The sequence below is a fragment of the Tachypleus tridentatus genome, chromosome 12 (assembly GCF_004210375.1).
Source record: "Tachypleus tridentatus isolate NWPU-2018 chromosome 12, ASM421037v1, whole genome shotgun sequence".
NCBI lineage: Eukaryota > Metazoa > Arthropoda > Merostomata > Xiphosura > Limulidae > Tachypleus > Tachypleus tridentatus.
This window is the reverse complement of record NC_134836.1, coordinates 121,377,673-121,402,729: the sequence shown is the minus strand read 5'-3', so window position 1 is coordinate 121,402,729 and position 25,057 is coordinate 121,377,673. Positions and strand designations below refer to the sequence as shown.

The window sequence follows — 25,057 nt, the reverse complement described above, 5'->3', positions numbered from 1 at the left end:
TATTTTTAAAGTTTTTGTTTAATAAAACCATATATTTTATTTTGGTTGAACAAAAGAAATGTTACAGGTTCACTGTGTTTGTAATCATTGTTGTACAGTATAAAAACTTTTTAACGTACCAAAATTATAAGCAAACCAAATCTTTTGAACATTACAGTGATTTTTCTATCATCTTTCAAGCAGTTTATATATTTATATAATACGTAGGCTGATGAGGCCTAATGTAAACATAGCCTTAAACAGTGGCTTTGTGGGTGAAACAAACTTTTATAAGTCGTCAAGAAATGTTTGTTACACTGGAACATTTGAGTTATAATAAGGTATAGAATCATAAAGCAAGGTTTAAACAGAAAATACGGGACTGTTATAGTGTGGAAGTTATCCATAAACTTCTAGCAATGTATCATTAAGCTAAGCATTTATCACTTTGTTGTGATCTTTACATGTAAGCTTGCAGAAATGGAAAGTAGTGACTTATAAACTGAAAGGACAGGAAGAAAGTTTTGTTATATGTTTAGATCACGAGACTAGAACTTAAAACTAAAATATAGACACAAACCTCACACACTGCGAGTACTGAAGTTGAGAAACAGTGGCTGACAAAAGTAGAAAACAAGCACTATTTTGTTCAGTACTAACTTGTATTTCCTCTGAGAGACTATAAATGTTTCCCTGTAACCCATGGGAGGATTTTATGTTCATATTTAAAATTAAAGAAATAAAGCTGTATTTAACTGGAAAGGTTTTGTTTGTTTTTTCAGTGTGTGGAAGGACAACAACAAGTTTATGTTGTTGTTTTTTTTAATTTATTGGTGCTATTTGACCCTGTGCAAGATGAATCCTTCCAGTCTTAGTAGAGTTAATTGTATGGAAGGTTTAACAAATGCAGTGATTTTAGTGCACTTAATGTTATGATTTAGGTTCAGACATGGAAGATAAAAACAAATTGGGAACTAACAGAAGGTCTGAAGTGTTTGGTGTTTCCGAAGAGCAAAAAATGGGATTTGTTTCTCTGTACTTCCACGTTGATCTTAAAGTATACTTACATCAAGAGCATGTATCCAGTAGATATCTGGGACAAGTGACAGCCTTAATTCATAAAATTTATAGCAAACTTTTGTACATATTGATAAAAAGACATTCTTGGGAACCTTCCGACACTCATCAATGTGCTCAGAAATACCTTAGAATCTGTGTGAGCTTTCTTACTGCTTTTATTTATGTATCTATTTCATCACCCTCTGCATTATCCATCATTTTGAGTATTGTAGTCTTGTATATGCCTCATTCTTGTAAGAACTTTTGTGTGCTAATAACCACATGTTATAGTATAATATTTTCATAAGTATTTAATCTAATCCACTTTACTTTGTACATTTTATTTACATGTTTATTACTGTGACATTTGATTTGGCTTTACTGTACTACATTTTTTAAATTTTTTATCTCATTTTCTATGTTAGAGGTGAGTTTCAGGTCTAACCATTCAGTTGCAGCAACTTATGTAATTTTTACTTTTCAAGTTAACATATCTCCTTCAGTATGTAATGTAGGTGGCATTCCTGAGCACTTCCTTTGTTTGTATATGTTCATCTTGTTATAGTCCTTACGGTTGTTTATGTGACTTTCCTTATACTTTTATGGTTTCAAAGTAACTCGGATGCACTTTTTAATTGTTATTGACAGCTGTTGTTTGACTTTTTGTTCATATATTTGAGTAATTGATTTCTGTGGTTTGGTTGGTCCTGTGCTACCTGTTTGAGAAACATTTGCTGTTAGGTTTCTTTGTTAATAACTTAGCTTTTCCCCTCACTTTAAATATTTATACTGACAAACAAGTGGGACAAACACTTCGTCCATGGCAATCTTAGAGACTTGTTCCTTCTGGGTGTAAGCTAGTGGTTTGTCCTGACACTTGCTCCTTCCTACTGGGTGTAAGCTAATGGTTTGTCCTGGGACGTGCTTCTTTCTACTGGATGTAAGCTAATGGTTTATCATGAGACGTGCTTCTTCCTACTGGGTGTAAGCTAATAGTTTGTCCTGGGATGTGCTTCTTCCTACTGGATGTAAGCTAGTGATTTGTCCTGGGATGTGCTTCTTCCTACTGGATGTAAGCTAATGGTTTATCATGGGACGTTCTTCTTCCTACTGGGTGTAAGCTAATAGTTTGTCCTGGGATGTGCTTCTTCCTACTGGATGTAAGCTAGTGATTTGTCCTGGGATGTGCTTCTTCCTACTAGATGTAAGATAATGGTTTATCATGGGGCGTGCTTCTTCCTACTGGATGTAAGCTAATGGTTTATCATGGGACGTTCTTCTTCCTACTGGGTGTAAGCTAGTGATTTGTCCTGGGACTTGCTCCTTTCGATGCTATCTAAATTTCTCCTATAATGTTCTGATTGTAAGTCAGCAGAAGTTACGGGTCAGCAACGCTGTCCTTAGTTCCTCAGCTTATCTTAGTTTTTCTTCATCCAACAGTTGGATGTTGATTTTAAATTACTCTTTGTTCTTCTTTTGTTTTGGTTAACAGATACATCTTTGTTTTCTCTGGTACCTCTTTCATTTAAATGTGGAAATTCTAACTAAAATTACAAGTGACACAAAGGTTGTTTACAACTTCTCGTAAACTGTGGGACATCAGTGGGAGGAATCAGAAGTGTAACTGTGAGCATAGACTTGGTTAATAATGAAAAAAGTGCTTCTGAGTTACATTTCACATACTGAACTGGAAGAGCCTGATTTACAGTTGTTTTTCACTTAGGTATTTGATATATAAATAATAGTATTAAAAACATGTTTCTATTTGTGTATGTTAAAAAAGATTTTAAAAAGTATTTATTTAAACAGCAAATCAGTCATCTTTTCGGAGACGACTAGCTGACTGGATGTCATGGATGGTAGAGGCCCCATGTAGAAATAAGAATTTCTTCCTGAACAGTGTTGCAAATATGTTTCGAAACCCAGAAAACAGTGAAAGTACTGAAGAAAATATACCGGTAAATGATAAAAGTAAATGCTGTGAAAAGGGTTTTTGACAGTAAATATTAGTTTGAGTTGTGCACGTTCTAGCTTTCATTTGTTTTTTGAGTCCATGTACAACCTGAACAGTCAACACCAGCAATCACGAAATACGTAAGCTAACAAACGTGCATATTATGTACATGAATATATGTTAGTTCATCATGTATTATATTGTAAACTATCTGCTTATGTTTTTCAGCTTTAGAGTTCCAATGCACTTTTTGTCTTCAAACAAATGCTTAAAAGTTTACTGTAAAATATATTTTTGCGTGTCTGGTTTAATCTCTTGTATTATGTGAAAAGCTGTGGAAACATTTGTTAGATAATTAATTATTCTTACTACATTCCCTAAAATGGTTAAATAGAAATCTTGTTTGAAACAGCATTTAAAGGAGTGTGGTAAAGAAAATACACACTATGTAGGACATCACTCAGTTCTCTAATTGTTTAGAAAAATTTTTATTAAACTTAATGGGGACAAAATACAATCTCAGAAGTAAAGTATTTATTATTAGCTGCTTGAGTAATGTTTTGGATTAGCAAGTGTAAGTTATTGATAGCTCCTGACGAAGCCGTAATAGAAAACTGTTCAGCCAATAAAGATATATTTTTCATGTAACATTGTATTTCTTTGGTATTTAGTTACATTACAGCTGAACTTTGTTATTAGTTCTCAAAAGTCTATCTTCTGTTCACTTGTTTTTTGGGGCACTTTTTTCTTTATGATGTGTTGAACAGAATAATATCTTAGCAGTATAGTTTATGTTAATAATAATACTCTCTTGTTGCTATTGAGATGAAAGTTTCCGGATGAACTAGACTAAGGTTTTCTTTGAGATAACAAATACGTACCTCTTGATACAACAACTTCTCCTGAGTGATGCCATTTTATGATCATTACAAAACTTTCAACAAGAAAATAAAGTTAACTGTGAATGTTTGGTTAAAAAAAATACCAGATCTTGGATTATTTAACTGTATATGTGAATGGTTATCTTTATTATTAAATACTTAACTGTATATGTGTAAGTTATCTTTATTACTAAATACTTAACTGTGTACCTGTAACAGTTATCTTTATTAATTATTTAACTGTATATGTGTAACAGTTATCTTTATTAATTATTTAACTGTGTACCTGTAACAGTTATCTTTATTAATTATTTAACTATGTACCTGTAACAGTTATCTATATTAATTATTTAACTGTATACGTGTAAAATTTATCTTTATTATTAAATACTTAACTGTATACGTGTAACAGTTTTCTTTATTATTAATAATTTAACTGTGCACATGTAACAGTTATCTTTATTATTAAATATTTAACTGTCTACGTGTAACAGTTATCTTTATTATTATTTAACTGTCTACGTGAAACAGTTATCTTTATTATTATTTAACTCTGTATGTGTGACAGTTATCTTTATTAATAAATATTTAACTGTGTACATGTAACAGTTATCTTTATTATTAATTAACTGTGTACGTGTAACAGTTATCTTTATTAATTATTTAACTGTGTACATGTAACAGTTATCTTTATTATTAAATATTTAACTGTCTACGTGTAACAGTTATCTTTATTATTATTTAACTGTCTACGTGAAACAGTTATCTTTATTATTATTTAACTCTGTATGTGTGACAGTTATCTTTATTATTAAATATTTAACTGTGTACATGTAACAGTTATCTTTATTATTATTTAACTCTGTGTGCGTGACAGTTATCTTTATTATTAAATATTTAACTGTGTACCTGTAACAGTTATCTTTATTATTAAATACGTAACTGTATACGTGTAACAGTTATCTTTATTAATTATTTAACTGTGTATGTGTAACAGTTATCTTTATTAATTATTTAACTGTATATGTGTAACAGTTATCTTTATTATTAAATAACTGTGTACGTGTAACAGTTATCTTTATTAATTATTTAACTGTGTACGTGTAACAGTTATCTTTATTAATTATTTAACTGTGTACGTGTAACAGTTATCTTTATTAATTATTTAACTGTGTACGTGTAACAGTTATCTTTATTAATTATTTAACTGTGTACGTGTAACAGTTATCTTTATTATTAAATATCCAACTGTCTACGTGAAACAGTTATCTTTTATTATTGAATATTTAATTGTGTATGTGTAACAGTTATCTTTATTATTAATTATTTAACTGTGTACTTGTGGCAGTTATCTTTATTAGTTATTTAACTGTGTATGTGAAACAGTTATTTTTATTATTAAATATTTTATTGTGTATATGTAACAGTTATCTTTATTATTATTTAACTGTGTATGTGTAACAGTTACATTTATTATTAAATATTTAACTGTGTACGTGTATGTTATCTTTATTATTAAATATTTAACTGTCTATGTGTAACAGTTATCTTTATTATTAAATATTTAACTGTGTACGTGTAAGTTATCTTTATTATTAAATATTTAACTGTCTACGTGTAACAGTTATCTTTATTATTAAATACTTATACATGTAACAGTTATCTTTATTAATTATTTAACTGTGTACGTGTAACAGTTATCTTTATTATTAATTATTTAACTGTGTACGTGTAACAGTTATCTTTATTATTAATTAACTGTGTACGTGTAACAGTTATCTTTATTAATTATTTAACTGTGTACGTGAAACAGTTATCTTTATTATTAATTAACTGTGTACGTGTAACAGTTATCTTTATTAATTATTTAACTGTGTACGTGAAACAGTTATCTTTATTATTAATTAACTGTGTATGCGTGTAACAGTTATCTTTATTAATTATTTAACTGTGTACGTGAAACAGTTATGTTTATTATTAAATATTTAACTGTGTAAGTGTAACAGTTATCTTTTATTATTTATTATTTAACAGTGTACATGTAACAGTTATCTTTATTAATTATTTAACTGTGTACTTGAAACAGTTATCTTTATTATTAATTAACTGTGTACGTGTAACAGTTATCTTTATTAATTATTTAACTGTGTACGTGAAACAGTTATATTTATTATTAAATATTTAACTGTGTAAGTGTAACAGTTATCTTTTATTATTTATTATTTAACAGTGTACATGTAACAGTTATCTTTATTATTAATTGTTTGTGTTCATTTGATTCTCTTACAGAAGAAACACTTTGGTAGAGAAGAAATGTCATCAAATAAAGAAGAGGAGTTGAAAAGATCACCATTAAGAACAAGTAATCTTGAAATTTTGTAGTTTCAATAAATCTTGAAATATATTATTAATACAGAAGTTCTAAAACTGACAGTGAAATAAAAGGTATTAGTTGTTGTTTTTTGTAATTTTAATAAGTAAACTGGCATCTTACTTTTGATGAAAGTTTTGAAACTCCCAACTTCTGGCAGGTCAATTTGTACAACCACATGACACTTTATATTGTATAAAGTATATGTATGGATATTTGATACTACTAACTTTTGATATAATGTGTATATCTTCCAGAATCTGGCAGTCTTTCAGTGAACATTGTAAGCCTTTCACATACAAAAAAAATTTTTTTAGTGAAGCATTTTTAATAAACCAGAAAAAATATTTACATTTGAATATATTGAGTATTTGTTTTGATTTGTCTATGTGGAAAGTAGTTTTGCATATTAAGATTAAAAATACTTTTCTTCACCTTAAAAACCTCAATTTTCATTTGTGTAATCTGTGAAACCTTTTAAATACATTTCGATTGTTTGTTTACAGTAAGACTATGTTTTTGTCTCTTACTTTCTCTACCCTAACTCTATACATGGTTGGTCAATTTGACTGACCTTGTAACCACAAAAGAAAATGAATAAATCTAAATTTACCTTCCTTTTCTTTCTAGAATGTCTATAAATGGAACATGACCAAATTGTTTCATTTTATTATTTTTGTTTATTTTACCTAATTAACCTTAACCAGCCTAAATAAATCTCTTTTTACATTTTAGTTACTTTTATAATAATAAATATAAATAAACGTAAAAACAAGAAGTACTTACCCATATATTCTGTCTTTTATTTGCTCTCTACTATAGGTGATAGTTAACCCTACTTTTTTTAAACTATTAGTAGTAATGCTTTAAATAGTGAATAAAAGAACATGGACTAATAATATGCAAAAAGTAGACAACTACCTATTACAATACAAATTTCTGGCTTTCTAACTGTGTGACAAGAGCCATTACAAACACATTCAAGCTAGTTGTTGTGATTCCCTTGGAAACCAAAGTTGAATTAGAAGTGAAATTGGCTATTCTGTGTTTAGAAAACAATGTTATTCGGTACATGATTTGATAGATGAAAACCTTGAATTTCTATTCATTATCAGTAATATATAATTAAACATGAGAGAAAACTATTAAAAATCTAGAGAAAGAGGATGTAACAGTGGGAGTCTGTTCGACATCTGTATAACCAAACAAAATTATAAAAATTATGGTGAACATTCTGTAGTGAGTAATTTAAGTTTAATTTCATAGTATTTATGAGGGTAGATAAAATGGAGAAGTGAAAACTCCTTGAGAAAATGTGTTATATGTCACACTAGAGGAAATTCAGGATTTTATTTAATATTTCCTTGTAGAATTAGGAACGTAAAATTTATATATTATTAAAATATGGATAATTATTCAAGATTTTTTGGAATAACATAAAACCAGTTGAATAAAATTTTGAATGTCAAACACTAAAAACCTTGTGTCATACACAGTAAAGAATACCCAGGGTGATAGGGTTAAAGAATTACATCCTAATTTAATTAAGGTAACTTATTATTTTGGTACATGAATAAAGTTGGGATTAAAACAATAATAATTCATTTTAATATTATATAAGTTTTAAGTTTATAATTTTGTAAGGAAATATTTTTTTCAAATATGTAATATCAATCTAATATGAGAATTATGATATTTACTGTAAAGTTATCCATTATTCTCTAGAAAAACAAAATTTTATGTAAGTTGCTCATAATATATTTATTACTCAGGTAAAGCATAATTTATAGAGCCTTCAATCTTACTTGGTTACAGAAACATAGACTAGAATATGAGACCCCTCTTGCCATGCCCACCTGTCATGTCTTTCTCAACTTGTCATTACTCCTCTCTGTTGTTTCAATAGTATATTCTTTACAGTAGATAGAAACCCGAAGTTTTAATCTATCAGATGATGACATATTACATTTCACGCAGACTTACTCAGTAAAAGCTTCTTAAATTTGCTGACAAATCCTTATTAAAATGATTTTTCAATAAAACATCTGATATTTTGCATACAACTGATTTTATTGTTTACTAAGTGCTTGTCATCTTTAATGAAAATACTCATTATAGCCATTGTTATAGTATCTATAGTTTCACATAGTTACATGGCAGTTACATAGTCGGTCAAATTGCCCAACCTTGTATGCTGGTGGTTAAACTGAACAAACTTGAATTACTTTTTAAAATATGAGAAATCGTAATTGGAGTATTTTGATTACTTGATTGGGTAGAATAATTGGAAATTCTAATTCTGATGAGTTGTTTATTTTCATGACATTAATTGTACATAATAAATTAATCAAGTTTCTACCTAATCTGAATTCCTGCATCATGTACTGATGTGAATGTGGTGGCTATAGTGCAACTTACACTGACAAACCAGTATGCAAGTTACTGTAAAATAACAGTCCTGCAAACACATGGGAATATCAGACTTGCTAACAGGAAGACAGCTCTCTAACTCTCCACTATATATGCTGAAAGCAGTAACCTCTGTATTTTAAGATTTCAAAATTATCTCATCTGGATTATCACATGATGATTTATTAATTATAGAGTGTACCTAGTTTAAACAAACTCCAACTTAAATTATAACAGAACTTTACATAAGTTTGTTCTAAATAAGTTGAGTAGTTCTTCAAAAACTAATAATTTAACATGTGTTGTATTTTTCACTGTTGTAACTGTTCTTTTACTTTGATTATGAAATAATATTATGTTATAAATATAGGTATCACTGTAACATGTCTTTTACCTTGTTTCACGTTACTTCCTGAAGATGGAATGCCTACACTTTGGGTATTAAAGTTTTAAATATCTGATGTCATTTTACTAGTTTCAAAGGTTTTTTGCCATGCTATTTATTTTATTTAAGATAAAAACAACCCATAACAGATATGAAAAATAAATACATCAGCACTAATAAAACACAAAATAGCACCACACCAACTATGAAAAACAAACTGCAAACATTAACTACTGCTTATTTTATTCTTATCTAGATTGGCTGTTTTTTATCTTTATCTCTTATTAATACTTATTACTACAATTTCTTTTTGTGTTTAAGATTTGGAATATTTCGTGTGTTTCAGTTTCTGAAAACAATGACACAGTCTTCAAGATTTGAGAGTTTGATCTTTCTCTTCAGATGTGTTTTCACTTGTTCGTTTTGAAGTAGCTTCTATGTAACAGTTTAGCTATTTATTGAATTTGAATAATTAATTTTTTTAATTGCTGAAAGTAAGAGCTTAAATATAGACAAAACTTTACTTGAATAATAAGTTTAAATATATCAGCACAAGATCAGTGGTGAAATGTTTACTTTATTTAATATGAGAAAAACAAAGGTGACAGATAATGTGACCTTGAAAAACACACGTTAACAAAAATCATGTTTTCTGCATCACTTGTAAGATTTAGTTTCTTTTACATCACAAGTTAGAAAACTAAAAAAAAAAAATGAATTGTTGGGTTGCTTTGAATACATGTTAGTTAACTACAGTAAAGTAATAATGTTTTAATTTGTGTTACAGAGAATGAAAAACCAAAGCAACTTACGAAACTTGGTAAATATTCTGTACCATCAGAGATTTCTCCTGATTCTGGTTCATCTACTTCTACAGAAACTAACAAACTGTCGCCAAAGGCTAAAAACATTCCTCTTTATAAATCACACATGAATTTTAATAAATTTGAGAAGTCACAAGAGAAATATGGTAAGAGCCAGAAGTATTCAGGTTGGCAGTCAGGGTCTGGAAAAACAAGCTGGCCTAAAAGCAAAAGGAACAGTAAAATTCCAAACAAATGGTTGACTGTTACAGCTCAACAGGTATTGAAATGTTCTGTTTGGGTCTTTAAGTTACTAAGGTATATAGAACAGTTTGTTTATGTACACATTATGTAACATTTAAACATGGAACAGAACATGTGTATGCTCTGGTCTGTGTTTGATTTGTAATTGTTATTGTTTTAGTTAAAAGAGACTATTGTTTTGATGATAGTTTTCATTGGGGTTATTTGTACATCAGTTCAAGTAAAGACTAAATGTATTGGCTGATTTTTTGTTATAAAGGCACAGAGCCAGGTAAACCAGGAGATTACCCAGGGTGCAATTGCTCCGTGGGGCGTGAAAAAAAACCTCTCATAGATTTTATCCATTGCATCAATACAATCTTTAGAACATGACTAAAATGTGCCCACTAGTTTCTCTGTTACTTTTTAAGTCTTGTTGTTACATGTGTTGCATGCACGTACGTGTGATTTTACGATTAATATAATTGAGGTGGTGTGAAAGTGTTTGGGATCTGATGTGTGAAATTAATGAAAGGAAAGAACAAAGGTGATGAAAAGCATAGGAAAGGTACAAGATGATACATTCAGGAAAGGTACAAGATGATACATTCAGGAAAGGTACAAGATGATACATTCAGGAAAGGCACAAGATGATACATTCAGGAAAGGCACAAGATGATACATTCAGGAAAGGTACAAGATGATACATTCAGGAAAGGCACAAGATGATACATTCAGGAAAGGCACAAGATGATACATTCAGGAAAGGCACAAGGTGATACATTCAGGAAAGGCACAAGATGATACATTCAGGAAAGGCACAAGGTGATACGTTCAGGACAGGCACAAGGTGATACGTTCAGGAAAGGCACAAGGTGATACGTTCAGGAAAGGCACAAGGTGATACGTTCAGGAAAGGCACAAGGTGATACGTTCAGGAAAGGCACAAGGTGATACGTTCAGGAAAGGCACAAGGTGATACGTTCAGGAAAGGCACAAGGTGATACATTCAGGAAAGGCACAAGGTGATACATTCAGGAAAGGCACAAGGTGATACATTCAGGAAAGGCACAAGATGATACGTTCAGGAAAGGCACAAGGTGATACATTCAGGAAAGGCACAAGATGATACATTCAGGAAAGGTACAAGATGATACATTCAGGAAAGGTACAAGATGATACATTCAGGAAAGGCACAAGATGATACATTCAGGAAAGGCACAAGATGATACATTCAGGAAAGGCACAAGGTGATACATTCAGGAAAGGCACAAGGTGATACATTCAGGAAAGGCACGAGATGATACATTCAGGAAAGGCACAAGATGATACATTCAGGCTGGGGATGTTATTTTGGCTAAGTCCAGTTGTATAAGAAGGATTCATTGTGTAAAGAAATTGTAATATATACTAAAAGTGTTGGCCCAGCATGGTCAGGTAGGTTAAGCCTGAGTGGGTGGTGATGACTAGCTGCCTTCACTCTAGTCTTACACTGCTAAATTAGGGACAGCTAGCACAGGTAGCCCTTGTGTAGCTTTGTGCAAAATTCCAAAACAAACAAACTAAAAGTGTTGGTACCTACAGGTCATTTGTACAAATATAATTTATCACTCATTAATTCGGTGAAAACCGTGTTAGATTTTTTCTAGAATTAAAATCTTTGAACTGCTACCAAAATTTTATTTCCAGAAATATTCTGGTGATATATATATTTAATGAGCCATATTATTAAATTATTGGTCCAACTGAACTTATAAAGGCGTTTTATTGTGTGAGGTCAAAAATAGCTCAGTGATGACACAGTCATGGTCATGTATCGTCTAGTTTTGTGTTCATACCTATTTATTAGGTAAAGTACAGTGGAAATAACTTTAATACAAATTGTACATCAAAATTATAATAACTTCTATGTCAATTATTATATCAGTAAGTATATGACTATTTCAACAGTTAAGAATAATTATGCAGTTACTAAAGTTATAATTACTAAACACCTGTAATGTGAATATTTATTGTAAATATAAAATGAACTTACCTCTGGAATAAATTGATACAATTCTAAAAATCTGTTTAACAGTTATATTTTTTTTAATTGACTCTTCATTTATCAAGATTAAAATTCAAGTTGTAAAATTATACTAAATTTCATGAATTAGTTTAATCAAAACCTGATGAGAAATTTTTTGTTTTCCATCAGAAATAAACAACTTTTTTTTTTTTCCGATAGAGCATTCGCCTTCAAGAGCGGGAACAGTACAGGTTGATGCTTCAGCAATATACCTCGGAACCTTTATTTCATCAAGTGTCTGCATGGAAACCAAGACTTTCTTTCCAGGATGCTTGTGTACAGAATAATTTCAACAAGTAAGCATTTAAACAAAAAACAATACAAAAGTAAAAGGTTTGTTTTGTACCCTTACTTTGGTTTTTTTTTCTGTTTGAACCAAACAACAGTGTATGAGACATAATTTAGGTTAATCATTGCTTTGTCTGGTTTACTGTTATTTTTAATGTGTACAGTTTTTGTGGTACTAAGTGTTGACTTCTGTGAAAGGAATATTTGTTTTCTTTCCCACACCCCTATAATAAAGCTTCTCGACTTGCATGCCCTTTTCAAATTATTTTATTCATGTAATATTCAGATTGGTGCCACTAGATGGTTCAGTGGTAAGTCTGAGGTCTGATAATGCTACAGATTGGGATTTGATACTCACAGTGGGCAGAGCAGAAACACCCCAGAGTGTAACATTGTGTGTAACAACAAACAAGAAACTGTAACTAGAACTCCAATGTTTCTTTTGATTAAAATAAGTGGTGTATTCTACAGCTTGTTACCAGTTTTTTGGGCATTGGTTTCATAAAATTATCTGCAGTTTTTAATTTACCGAGAGCACTTTAAAATTTTTTCAATGTTCTATTCCACAGAGATTATTATTTTGTAGTTTTTGTATTAACTTGTGTTCAGGGTTGAACATTGAAGAAAATCCTACACCAGTACATGTACTCACTAACTGTTTTCTCAATAATTGTATTTTTATTTATACATTTACTTAGAATTTAATGAGAAACAATTTGTAAATAATCTTGCTATTTTGTTTTTAACTTGTAAAAAAACAACAAACTAAATTAGACACTCACTGTTAGACATACTCTCAACCCCCACTCCACAGTTGTTTACATGAAACAGATGAGGGAAATTTGTGATGTTTAAGGCTTCATGTTTAACACACGTAGGAAAGATTAAAAAATTAGTGACTAAAAGTTGCAAGTTTGTTGTTATAATTTACCTCTTTCTAAAAACGTAATTATTATGTCTCTCCTCACTATGAAAAGCATGTTTTAATCAGAGTTATAGTTTTTCAGTAGCTTGATATAAGAGCAATAGAGCCTAAGGTATGTAGTTATAAGGAAAAATAATACTTAGAGAAGTGTCAAGAGGTTTACTTATCCATGGGATGTTTCTACATATTGTGTTATGTTTAGTATATTACTGTCAATAAGTATGATTGTACAAATTCTATTTATAATATTGAAATAAAACAGTTTTCACAGAAAATAAAACTTTTATAGAATTGATAACAATATATACACTAGTTACTGATTTATCCAGTTTATTGTCTACCCATTTATTCAGCAAATACATGTTTATTTCATTTTTTGTTGTCCATTACAAGTTTCAACAGAAAGATTGTCGTGGTTGTTATTAGCTTACCTGTTTCTGGATTTAAGGATCTTAAAACTTTGTTTTATTTGATAAATCTGATGCAAGTTGTTACAGTTACTTATTGTTACATCACAAGAAACCACCTGTCTTTCTTAATGTCACTGTTGTTTTCTTGTAGAAGGTCCACTTCTAAGTTGCGTGATACTCCAGCTTTCCAAATGGAAAGATTAGACCATGTAGCTGCTGAGAATCTTACACAGTCTTTGGAAAAAGGTCGTAAGAATAAACCTCCAAAGTTACACGGAAGTCAGATTCAGGCTATTTTCTCAAAGTCTCCATTGAATGCAAGCATGTCCAAAACTAATGAAAACGTAAAGAGAAACTCATTCAGAAAAACATTTTCTATGGGTAAGTAATACTGATTATAATATCAAATACTTTATTCTATAAAGAATTAAAATGAGGTTAAAGTACTAGATACATTGTTACATTTAAAACCTTCGTGGTGAGGAAGTGTTGTAATACTGAGTGGTTTTATTTATTAGATGAGTGATTAGAAGTTGACTTGTAATTGTGTTTTGTATTTTGGGGCTAAAGTGATTAAAACAATATAAATATTTTGGGTTTGTTTGCGTTTTACTAAAATCAGTTTTATTGCTTAGTCTTTCACGTTTTTATGGAAAACGTTTATTCACAATAACAATAAAATTTATCTTTTACTTACATTGGTTTAGTATGAAACTGAATACAACTGTCAGCTGCTTCAGTAAATCAACACTGCGAAAATGAAAAGCCTCTAAGCAGTTTGTTTTTTTTACAGTTATTACAGAGAAAGAAACTCTGACATTCTTACGGTTAGCATCAGTAAGACACTTGTATTCTGAGTAAGGAACTAAACAGAAGAATATTATAATAATTACAGTAAAACCTCTACAGAAAGAGCCCCTGTCCTCACTATGTCAAAATGCCCTCTGTAGCAAGGTGTCCTTAATATAAAAAATGAACCACATTGAGGGTGATTCCATGTTGTCCTCAGTAAGTTTTTTAACTTTAAGCCCCTCCTCATTTTGTTTGGTGTACATGGACACAGGTGCTCCATGAGTTGCACATTGTCAGGAGGTTTTGGGGAGTGAATTGGCTGGTCTTTTTTATTATTTATTATTGGTCACAAAATGCTTCTCTTCAGATTTGAAACCAATAAACATTTCACATTTGTCTCTTTGTTTTGCTGTGAAACTCTGAAGTAGAATTCTGCTGAAAATAAAGCAACAAATCACAACTTGTGTGTCACTGGACTGTTTACATGATACACCATTTCACTACTTGTGTGTCACTGGATTGTTTATGTGACACCATCTCACTACTTGTGTATCACTGGACTGTTTACATGACACCATAATACAACATTATTGAGAGGAACTAAACATGCACACAAAAATGACTTGAACACTTTGAAGACTTTATCAGCTGGTGTATCTTACACTTTGTACAGTAAAAATTACCCAGAGTAATAATACTGCACTTTGATTTGTGAAAACCTTTATTACACTGTATGGTTTGGAACTGATCCAAAAAACACAGCAGTCGTTGAATATTGATCATTTTTTTCTGGGATGTTTGTAATTTAGTGGTATACAGAGACAACTGTCCACTTTACTGAGTGAATAGAACAAGACTAAAGACTGACATTATTCCAAAATATTTAGAAGTTCATTATCACAAGATTCATTTTGGCTGCAAATAGAAGGATAAAATGAGAGACTGAAAAGGTCTGCCCTTACTGGCATGGTGCCTGTTAATCGAGGTTTTATAATACAGAAGTCCTGCATTTTCCTAACATTAAAGTTGCTAGAGATAAGACAACTTTCTTGCATGGTTTGTATGAAAACATGGTGTCTCTGTGTTGTATGTTTATTTATTATGTCACAAATACGTCTTGCTTGTTTTTACCTACATGAAGGTTTCATTAAATGCTGACATTCTGAGCTAGTTATCAGTATATTCTCCTGTATTAGTTGTACTACTTATATAATTAACTGGTTGAAAATAGTAAGTAGGGAAGTCCACTTTATTAACTAGTAACAGTATAGAAGTGAAGTCCATTTGTTAACACATGTAACAAGAAACAGTATAAAACTGAAGTCCATTTTATTATCTCATGTAACTAGCAACATTATAGAACTGATGTCCACTTTATTATCACATACAAGTAGCACCAGAGCTGCTATTTGAAAATAACTAAGATCTACAGGCTACCTAGTACTGGAAGATGTATTCTTTGAGTTGTTTGCCTTTAAAAATAATCCCATTAAAGTTGGTAAAAATACAACTACACTAAACAACCTAAAGTATCAGAACATTATAGGATGAATATGAAATACAAATAACAAGATATCTAACAATCTACTTGTATAATTAAATGATCTATACTATAATACTCTAACTAATGACTACAGTAATGTGTTTTAGTGTATTCAGATAACTTGAAATGTTTCTAACTTGTAAACAAATTAATTAAATAGGTTGTTAGTCAAAAACTTTCTTAGTGCTACATACAGACAAAAGTTGAAAACCATAGAACATATAATCTTGTTAATAGACTAGAATGTTCTAGAAGTTTGTTCTAATTGTGAGCACGCTTATGGTAATAACAAACTCTTGTTCTCTTCTGTTCACCTGATTATTTTCAACAACATGTAACATTTTGGCATACACGAAGCCAGGGTTTAACTTCTTGTTAGCAACGTCTGTGATTTCTGGAACTGTATTGTTATAGAACACCTTGTATTTAATGACAACAATTTGTAATGTTGTAACAGTCGTAACTACTGAGTATAGAACTTAAGAACTTTTATATGTGAATAATTAACTAGTTATTGAGAGTATTACGTTACTTAACTGTTACGCTGTATGATAGTTATAAATCACTTAAGCTACATTTTGTTTTTGTCATTACTTGTTCGTGTCCATGTGTCACAGTTTCACTGAAACATTGTATCTGTTCTATTTGTAGGATCAAAGGACAACTCTCTCCTAATTAGTGACATCAAATCTCCAGAGAGGTGAGATATTTTAGTTCAAATTTTCATACTAAGTTCAAATATCAGTTCAGTATACAGTTTTTGTTAATAACTCAGAATAATATAAAAATGTGTATTTTTCATCATTATGTGTTCAAGTTTTAAGAAATATAGTATTTTAAAAGTGTAATTCTGTTTTTATAAAAGGTATGTTTTTACTTTTCCAGTTGAAATTATCAACTGAGTGAATATGTTTTCAGCAATAGTTGTTTTTGTTTGATGTAGCATGTGTTCTTAAACTTTGCAGTTTAGTTTGAAATAAGTAATTCAGTTTCTTATGGTACATCATAAACAAGTAAGTTTTACTGCAGTATTTGTGAAACATTGTTACTAAAACAAGGTGTGAAATCCTTTGCTTCTCATTAAAAGTTCAATTTGACTTTTATGTCAAATTTTATGATTTATAGTTGCAGGTTGAACAAGACAACTGCTACATACTTATGTTTGGTAACTCTTAAAGACCTTTGTTTTAAGATAGGGATATTTAATATTGTATTTCTTCTTTTCAGGAACTGTTCTGCTATGCCCTATTACAGAAATTGTCCTTTCTTCTCTCCTAAGTGGCTCGAAGAATTGTAAGTGATTTTTAATCAACATGTTTTACCATTCACACATTACTCAACATTATAAAAAATTAACACTGAATCACTGGATACTGTAGTTATACAAGACATTGAGAACAGAACACCATTTATACAAAAACATTAAGAACAGGGCACTACAGTTATACAAGATACTGAGAACAGGGATACTGTAGTTATACAAGACATTGAGAACAGGGCACTGCAGTTATACAAGACATTGAGAACAGTGCTCTGTGTGTATCCAAGACATTAATAACAGTGCACTGTGTGTATCCAAGACATTATGAACAGGGTATGGTATTTATTACAAGACATTATGAACATGGCACTGTATTTATACAAAACATTAAATACAGGGCACTGTATTTATACAACCCATTAAGTACCTGACACTGTATTTATACAAACATTAAGAACAAAGCACTGTGTGTACACAACACATGTACAGGGTACTGTATTTATACAACACCTTAAGTACATGGCACTGTGTTTATACAACACATTATGAACAAGGCACTGTGTTTATACAACACATTATGAACAAGGCACTGTGTTTATGTAACACATTATGAATAGGGCACTGTGTTTATACAACACATTATGAACAGGGCACTGTATTTATACAACACATGAACAAGGCACTGTATTTATACAACACATTATGAACAGGGCACTGTATTTATACAACACATTATGAACAGGGCACTGTATTTATACAACACATTATGAACAGGGCACTGTATTTATACAACACATGAACAGGGCACTGTATTTATACAACACATGAACAGGGCACTGTATTTATACAACACATTATGAACAAGGCACTGTATTTATACAACACATTATGAACAAGGCACTGTATTTATACAACACATTATGAACAAGGCACTGTATTTATACAACACATTATGAACAGGACACGGTATTTATACAACACATTATGAACAAGGCACTGTATTTATACAACACATTAAGTACAGGGAACTGTATTTATACAAGAAATTAAGAAATTAAAATGTATAATTCTCAAGTACAGTTTCACTGTAAGGTTTCACAAAAGTTTATAAAACAGCTGCTATTCTGTGGGCTCAGCAGTGAATGAGGGCATGTAATAATAAAAATCAAGTTTCGATACTTGCGGTGGACATAGTACAAGTAACACTAACTTTGTGTCTGTGAGTGTCAATCTAAATTGAATACTATATATCTGTAAAGTAGGTGATAGAACAATATTATAGATTAGGTAGTAAGTTTCATAGGAATTAATGTGGTTCAATTATTTTTACATAATTAAGCACATAATAGTTGGTATAACGTATGAACTTACTATATTTCACTTGCTACTCTACAACACTTTATTGTAACAATTCCAAATACAAATTGTTTTACAGAAAATTATCTTTGACAAGCAAATGTAAGGAAAGAGAAGAGCTACTTTTAGCTAAAGAGAGAAAGCTTCAGGCACTTCAAGAACAGGTACGTTAGTTTTGTTTCTATCACGTATTTACTGAACAGGTACGTTAGTTTTGTTTCTATCACGTATTTACTGAACAGGTACGTTAGTTTTGTTTCTATCACGTATTTACTGAACAGGTGCGTTAGTTTTGTTTCTATCAATGCATTTACTGAACAGGTACGTTAGTTTTGTTTCTATCACGTATTTACTGAACAGGTACGTTAGTTTTGTTTCTATCACGTATTTACTGAACAGGTACGTTAGTTTTGTTTCTATCACGTATTTACTGAACAGGTACGTTAGTTTTGTTTCTATCACGTATTTACTGAACAGGTACGTTAGTTTTGTTTCTATCACTATTTACTGAACAGGTACGTTAGTTTTGTTTTTATCACGTATTTACTGGACAGGTACGTTAGTTTTGTTTCTATCACGTATTTACTGAACAGGTACGTTAGTTTTGTTTCTATCACGTATTTACTGAACAGGTAAGTTAGTTTTGTTTTTATCACGTATTTACTGAACAGGTACGTTAGTTTTGTTTTTATCACGTATTTACTGGACAGCTACGTTAGTTTTGTTTTTATCACGTATTTACTGGACAGGTACGTTAGTTTTGTTTTTATCACGTATTTACTGGACAGGTACGTTAGTTTTGTTTCTATCACGTATTTACTGAACAGGTATGTTAGTTTTGTTTCTATCACGTATTTACTGAACAGGTACGTTAGTTTTGTTTCTATCAATGCATTTACTGAACAGGAATGCGTTAGTTTTGTTTTTATCAATGATTTACTGAACAGGTGCGTTAGTTTTGTTTCTATCAATATTTACTGAACAGGTAAGTTAGTTTTGTTTTATCAACGTATTTACTGAACAGGTGCGTTAGTTTTGTTTCTATCACGTATTTACTGAACAGGTACGTTAGTTTTGTTTCTATCACGTATTTACTGAACAGGTACGTTAGTTTTGTTTCTATCACGTATTTACTGAACAGGTACGTTAGTTTTGTTTCTATCACGTATTTACTGAACAGGTACGTTAGTTTTGTTTTTATCACTATTTACTGGTCTTTACATAATTTAGCTCCAGCTGTTCTGATTATTGTTCATGTTATACTTTGATTTCTTGTAAATATTCTTTCCCCCAGTTTCACTTGTTAGGTTTCTCATTAATATTTTATACAAATAACATGATGTAATCTGTAGTTTAATCCAGGGTAACTACTAGAAAGACATCAGGTAACAGTACAAGCATCGTGTCTTTATTATGTATCTGTTTATCAGTATATCTTCTTCAGATGTATCTGTGTAATCCTTTAGGTACTACAGTCAGTTTCTGAAATTCAAAAACTGAAACCTTCCTACATCAGAAGCATTTTACTGTGAGTGTATTGATGTTAGTGAAAAATAACCACTGAACATGATTGTCTTTAGATGTTACTTCCTTTACTTGTTTAAAACAAAACATTGATGACAGGTGTTTGAGAACTAGTGAAGATATTATAATCTGCTTCAGATGTTTGAGAAAATAACTTTATAAAACATAAATCTAACTTGTACACATACTTAAAACAGCTGTTTTGTGTGCATTATTTATTTTGTGTTTTGCAAGGAAAGATAATTTACTTGTTTTATAAATAAAAATTGTAAGCTGTTTTTGTTAATCATACAGAGGGAAGCAGAAAATGCAGCCTGGGAAGAGAAGGTAGGTTTTATTGTCCATTTAGTTTATCATCTTATAATTTTCCCTAATTCAGTACAAATGTATAATCTGTATTGTACAATATAATACGTATAATCTGTGGTAAGGGCTAATGTTTCGCCGAACATGAGTTTTAAAAATATTATAATTAATTTAAATGGTAGAATATAATTTATTTGATGTTACCTTTTGTATATATTTGATTCGATAGGACATATATTAATAAATTACTTTTGCACAAAGGTACAAAAGCCATGGACACTTCCTTTTATGTTGTTTAATACCATAGGCACCAGATTGACAGTTCAGGTCAAATATTATTACAGTAGCATTTCTTAGCTAATCAGTTTTATATGAGATATTTCGACAGTCTAAAACATTTAGAAACTTATTTGTAGTGAATGGAGTTCCTCAAGTTACATCACACAATCATATAATCTGTATTTGTCAGGATTTATACTTTCTATGGTCCTTGGCTCAGTGGTAATTCTGTTTAAAACATTTTTGTTCCTGTTGTGCTCTGTTGTTGAACTGGTTCTCCAGGGAAGACATGTTTGTGAGACAGTTACTCAATAGTTGACAAAATTTTTCTTTTTAAATGCTAAAAATTTAAAATATAGGTTGAAACATTATTCGCTTGGTGTTTTGAATTGGGAAAGAACCAAAGTGATTTTTTATATTTATCGACATAACCTCCCTGTTGAAGGATTGTTAAGAAATTACGAATTATTTGATAATAATACTTGGTCAAGTATAGTATAATGTGTGAATGGTATTCTTCAATCCAATGAAATATAATTAGATTGATAACTAAGGTCTTTAGTTTGAAGTGGTTTTACAAATATTTTTATAGTTGAAGAAAAAACTGGAGGAAGCCCATATTGCAGCCAAAATGAATTATGAAGAGGTGGACATTAGTAAAGATTTCCCTGGTGGGTGACTAAATTATGTCCATAAAGTCTTTCCTTTACTAAAATAAAACTGTTTTTAAGAAATATTTCACAAAGTATCTAATTGGTTGTATGTGAGAACTTATGAAGCTGTGAAAATTCATTCAGATTTGAAGACAAACCTAATTCTTGTCATGTTTTTTAAGAATGAAATTTCATGCTATAAGATCTCAGATTTGTAAATTCACTTTTTAGTTACACATTTGATTCTTTGTTTATACTTTTTGTTGTTGTTGTTACAGTATTTAAAAGAAAGACAGAGAATCCATGTTGCAATAAAATTATCACATTGTCAAGTGGAGAAATACAATGTTAGAGTTATCTTCAAATAACCAGCTATTCTTAATATAGTAGAGAGTAAGTTGTAGTTTCACTGATTTCTACTTTTTATAACATTAATGTTTTATTTATGTCTAAGATAGAATAATAGATTGGTAAGGTAATAGATAAAAGCTTTCTACCTTACTAAAGGAATAAAATTCATGTGTTACAGAACTCACTGATGAAATGGAGAGGCTCGTGGATGATGCATTAGAACCAGTTCCTCCTGATGAAGTGCTTGTTGAAGGCTTCCGGTTATCTATTACCAGAAGGGATATGGAAACATTAGCAGGACTTAATTGGTTAAATGATGAGGTAATTTTATAACATGCCATCACTTGGTTCTTAGTCATATCAGGTGATGGTTAAATGATGAGGTAATTTTATAACATGCCATCACTTGGTTCTTAGTCATATCAGGTGATGGTTAAATGATGAGGTAATTTTATAACATGCCATCACTTGGTTCTTAGTCATATCAGGTGATGGTTAAAATGATGAGGTAATTTTATAACATGCCATCACTTGGTTCTTAGTCATATCAGGTGATGGTTAAATGATGAGGTAATTTTATAACATGCCATCACTTGGTTCTTAGTCATATCAGGTGATGGTTAAATGATGAGGTAATTTTATAACATGCCATCACTTGGTTCTTAGTCATATCAGGTGATGGTTAAATGATGAGGTAATTTTATAACATGCCATCACTTGGTTCTTAGTCATATCAGGTGATGGTTAAATGATGAGATAATTTTATAAGATGCCATCTCTTGGTTCTTAGTCATATCAGGTGAAAGCATCATACCACATTAGAATCTTTAACAAACACTAGTTACATGGTTCTTTGGATCATTTACACCTGAATGTTTTTGTTTGTCTAACTTACAAATTACTGTTGCATTGTTCCTGTATTTGTTAAACTGTTCTTAACTAGTGGCTTGTTGCATAAAACTTCAGTAGTTTTTTTTATAAATACTTTATAGAAAGACATAAGAGTATTAGAAGTATTTTTGAGTGATACAAAACTTTAACCTTTCTGCATTGTGTAGGTCAAAGTGCACATGCCAGAACCTTTCAGAGAGTTGCATTCAAAATTAACCTATCTTGTTTTCAAAATGTAATTAAATTATTTTATTACTAATATGTAAGAATAAATTTGGCATCAAAAACATAGATAATAAATCAAATTTTAATATTATATGAGTTTTAAGTTTCTACTTTCAGAAGGTGATATTTAAAAACACAAACTCAGTCCCTCCTAGTATGAGAACAAATACATTTGTTAGCCATTTCTTCTTATTTACTTTATCTACTACCCCTCTGGTAATTCAACAGAAGTACTCAGTATAATACTGTTATTACTAAGGTAAAACATATTTCTTACACTCTTCAATGTTATTTGGTTCAGAGACATAGACTACAAAATGACCCCTCCTTCTGTGCCCTCTGTCACATCCTGTGTTTTGCAAATTACCAGTAGTTCATTTTAACTTTTAATGTTATTTATGACAACTAGAAAGTGAGAGTTTCAGTCTACCAAACAGCATGTTACATCATGTTTTCTTCAGTCTACCAAACAGCATGTTACATCATGTTTTCAGCTTCCAGTTTAGGTTTGATTTACACATGAAAGACATTGACAGACTTAACTGAATTTCTAATGGTTCTTGTTACATAGTTAGAAAGCCATAATAATTGTGATAGTTACAGACATATCCTACATATTATTCAATGTTCTTTGGAGCACTATTTAATTAAAAGATATTGAATGCAGTAGGTACCATTAGTTTAAAAACCAAAAAACTGTTATGTGTCAACGATAGTCAAAAGTACAAAGAAAGCAACCCAGATAAACACCTATTATTTTCTCATGTACTTTTTACTTATTATTACAAAAAAAGTAAAATGTAAAAGTTAGAAACCTTTTTAGGTTAGATTACATAAAGTGAATAAAATAATAATAAAATTTGTCACGAGGTCTGTTCATAATTATTCCACGAGCAACTTGTGTGTTATGTAATTTGATTGAGTAATTAGTCACACATATGCCAAGTGATTTCAAACTTTTTAGTTGGAATATGAGCTGAGATGCAGTTCAGAAAGCAATAAATAAAACAGTAAAACTTTAAACATGTATATAGTGTTACAATATTTAAGCTACTTAGGATAGGAAATTAAGTTTTGTGTTACAACTTGAAGTCATTCTAGAAAGAAAAAAATGGTTAATGAATAATTTAGATTTAATTACATTTTTTCATTTTTTAGTTGGTTACAAGTTTGATCAAATTTACAAATCTCATACTGAATTAAAGTAGGGAAGTAACAGATAAAATAAAAGGTTTTTCAGAAAAAACAATATTTGATATTTATTTATGAGATTTTAGGCAACATGCAAATGAAATTTGAAAATTTTTAGATGAAGAAAAGTATTTTTAATTTCAATATTAAAATCACATTTTACTTGGAGCGGACAACTCTCTGAAACCATACAATTAAACTGAGTTTTAGTTAAAATCTCTAATTAAAAATTCTGATATTTCTTCTCTTTATGAAATACTTGTAAACTTTTACTGAGATCTTTCAGAGTTATGTATACCACCATGGTTATCTGGTGGTTACAAGGTTCTTTAAAATATAGGTACTCATCCTGATAGGTTTGATTTCCAGCATTTTACATTGAACAGGTGGTGTCTTAGATCTCTGTGAAAGTTGATTGATATGTGTTATTTTCTTATACATAAGCATATGTTTAATTACAACTGTTAATCCTTTGGACACTGCTTCACCAAATTTAATTTAGAAATGTATTGTTTTAAATTATATCTTAAACTTGCAAATATGTGTATATTAAATTCTGGTTTGTTTTCTTTTGTCATTTTTTATATTTATTTTGGTTACAGGAATACATCAAATATTTTATTTGATGTCAGCTAAAAGTGACTAAGTTTTAAAAACTCTACATATTAAATGTTGTTCATTGCTAGATCTTATTATAATATTCTTAACTGTATTGAACTCTGTAGTAAAGTAAAACCTTTAAAATAAATTAGCATTAAATGTGAAGTGGCTTCCACTTTACCTGTTTCACAGCCCTGTGGGACACTGTATAACCACTGTTTTCGTATTAAAATGGTTGACATTAACCACATGAACTTTGTACCACAATGAAGAAAATGTCTCCCACCCTTACTCTTCACCAGTTTCAAAT

General features: G+C 30.4%; 1 protein-coding gene across 2 annotated transcripts in view; it reads left to right on the top strand.

Moving 5' to 3' along the window:
• Positions 1 to 25,057, top strand: part of LOC143234546 (sentrin-specific protease 1-like) — a 35,912-nt gene that overhangs the window by 4,898 nt on the left and 5,957 nt on the right. For both annotated transcript variants that reach the window (XM_076471976.1, XM_076471977.1), the window contains exons 3-13: positions 2,848 to 2,996; positions 6,163 to 6,235; positions 9,826 to 10,121; positions 12,312 to 12,448; positions 13,927 to 14,156; positions 16,762 to 16,810; positions 17,338 to 17,403; positions 18,807 to 18,891; positions 20,546 to 20,578; positions 21,429 to 21,507; positions 22,019 to 22,161. In XM_076471976.1, the coding sequence (XP_076328091.1) occupies positions 2,848 to 2,996; positions 6,163 to 6,235; positions 9,826 to 10,121; positions 12,312 to 12,448; positions 13,927 to 14,156; positions 16,762 to 16,810; positions 17,338 to 17,403; positions 18,807 to 18,891; positions 20,546 to 20,578; positions 21,429 to 21,507; positions 22,019 to 22,161 (1,340 nt within the window). The remainder of the gene's footprint in view (positions 1 to 2,847; positions 2,997 to 6,162; positions 6,236 to 9,825; positions 10,122 to 12,311; positions 12,449 to 13,926; positions 14,157 to 16,761; positions 16,811 to 17,337; positions 17,404 to 18,806; positions 18,892 to 20,545; positions 20,579 to 21,428; positions 21,508 to 22,018; positions 22,162 to 25,057) is intronic.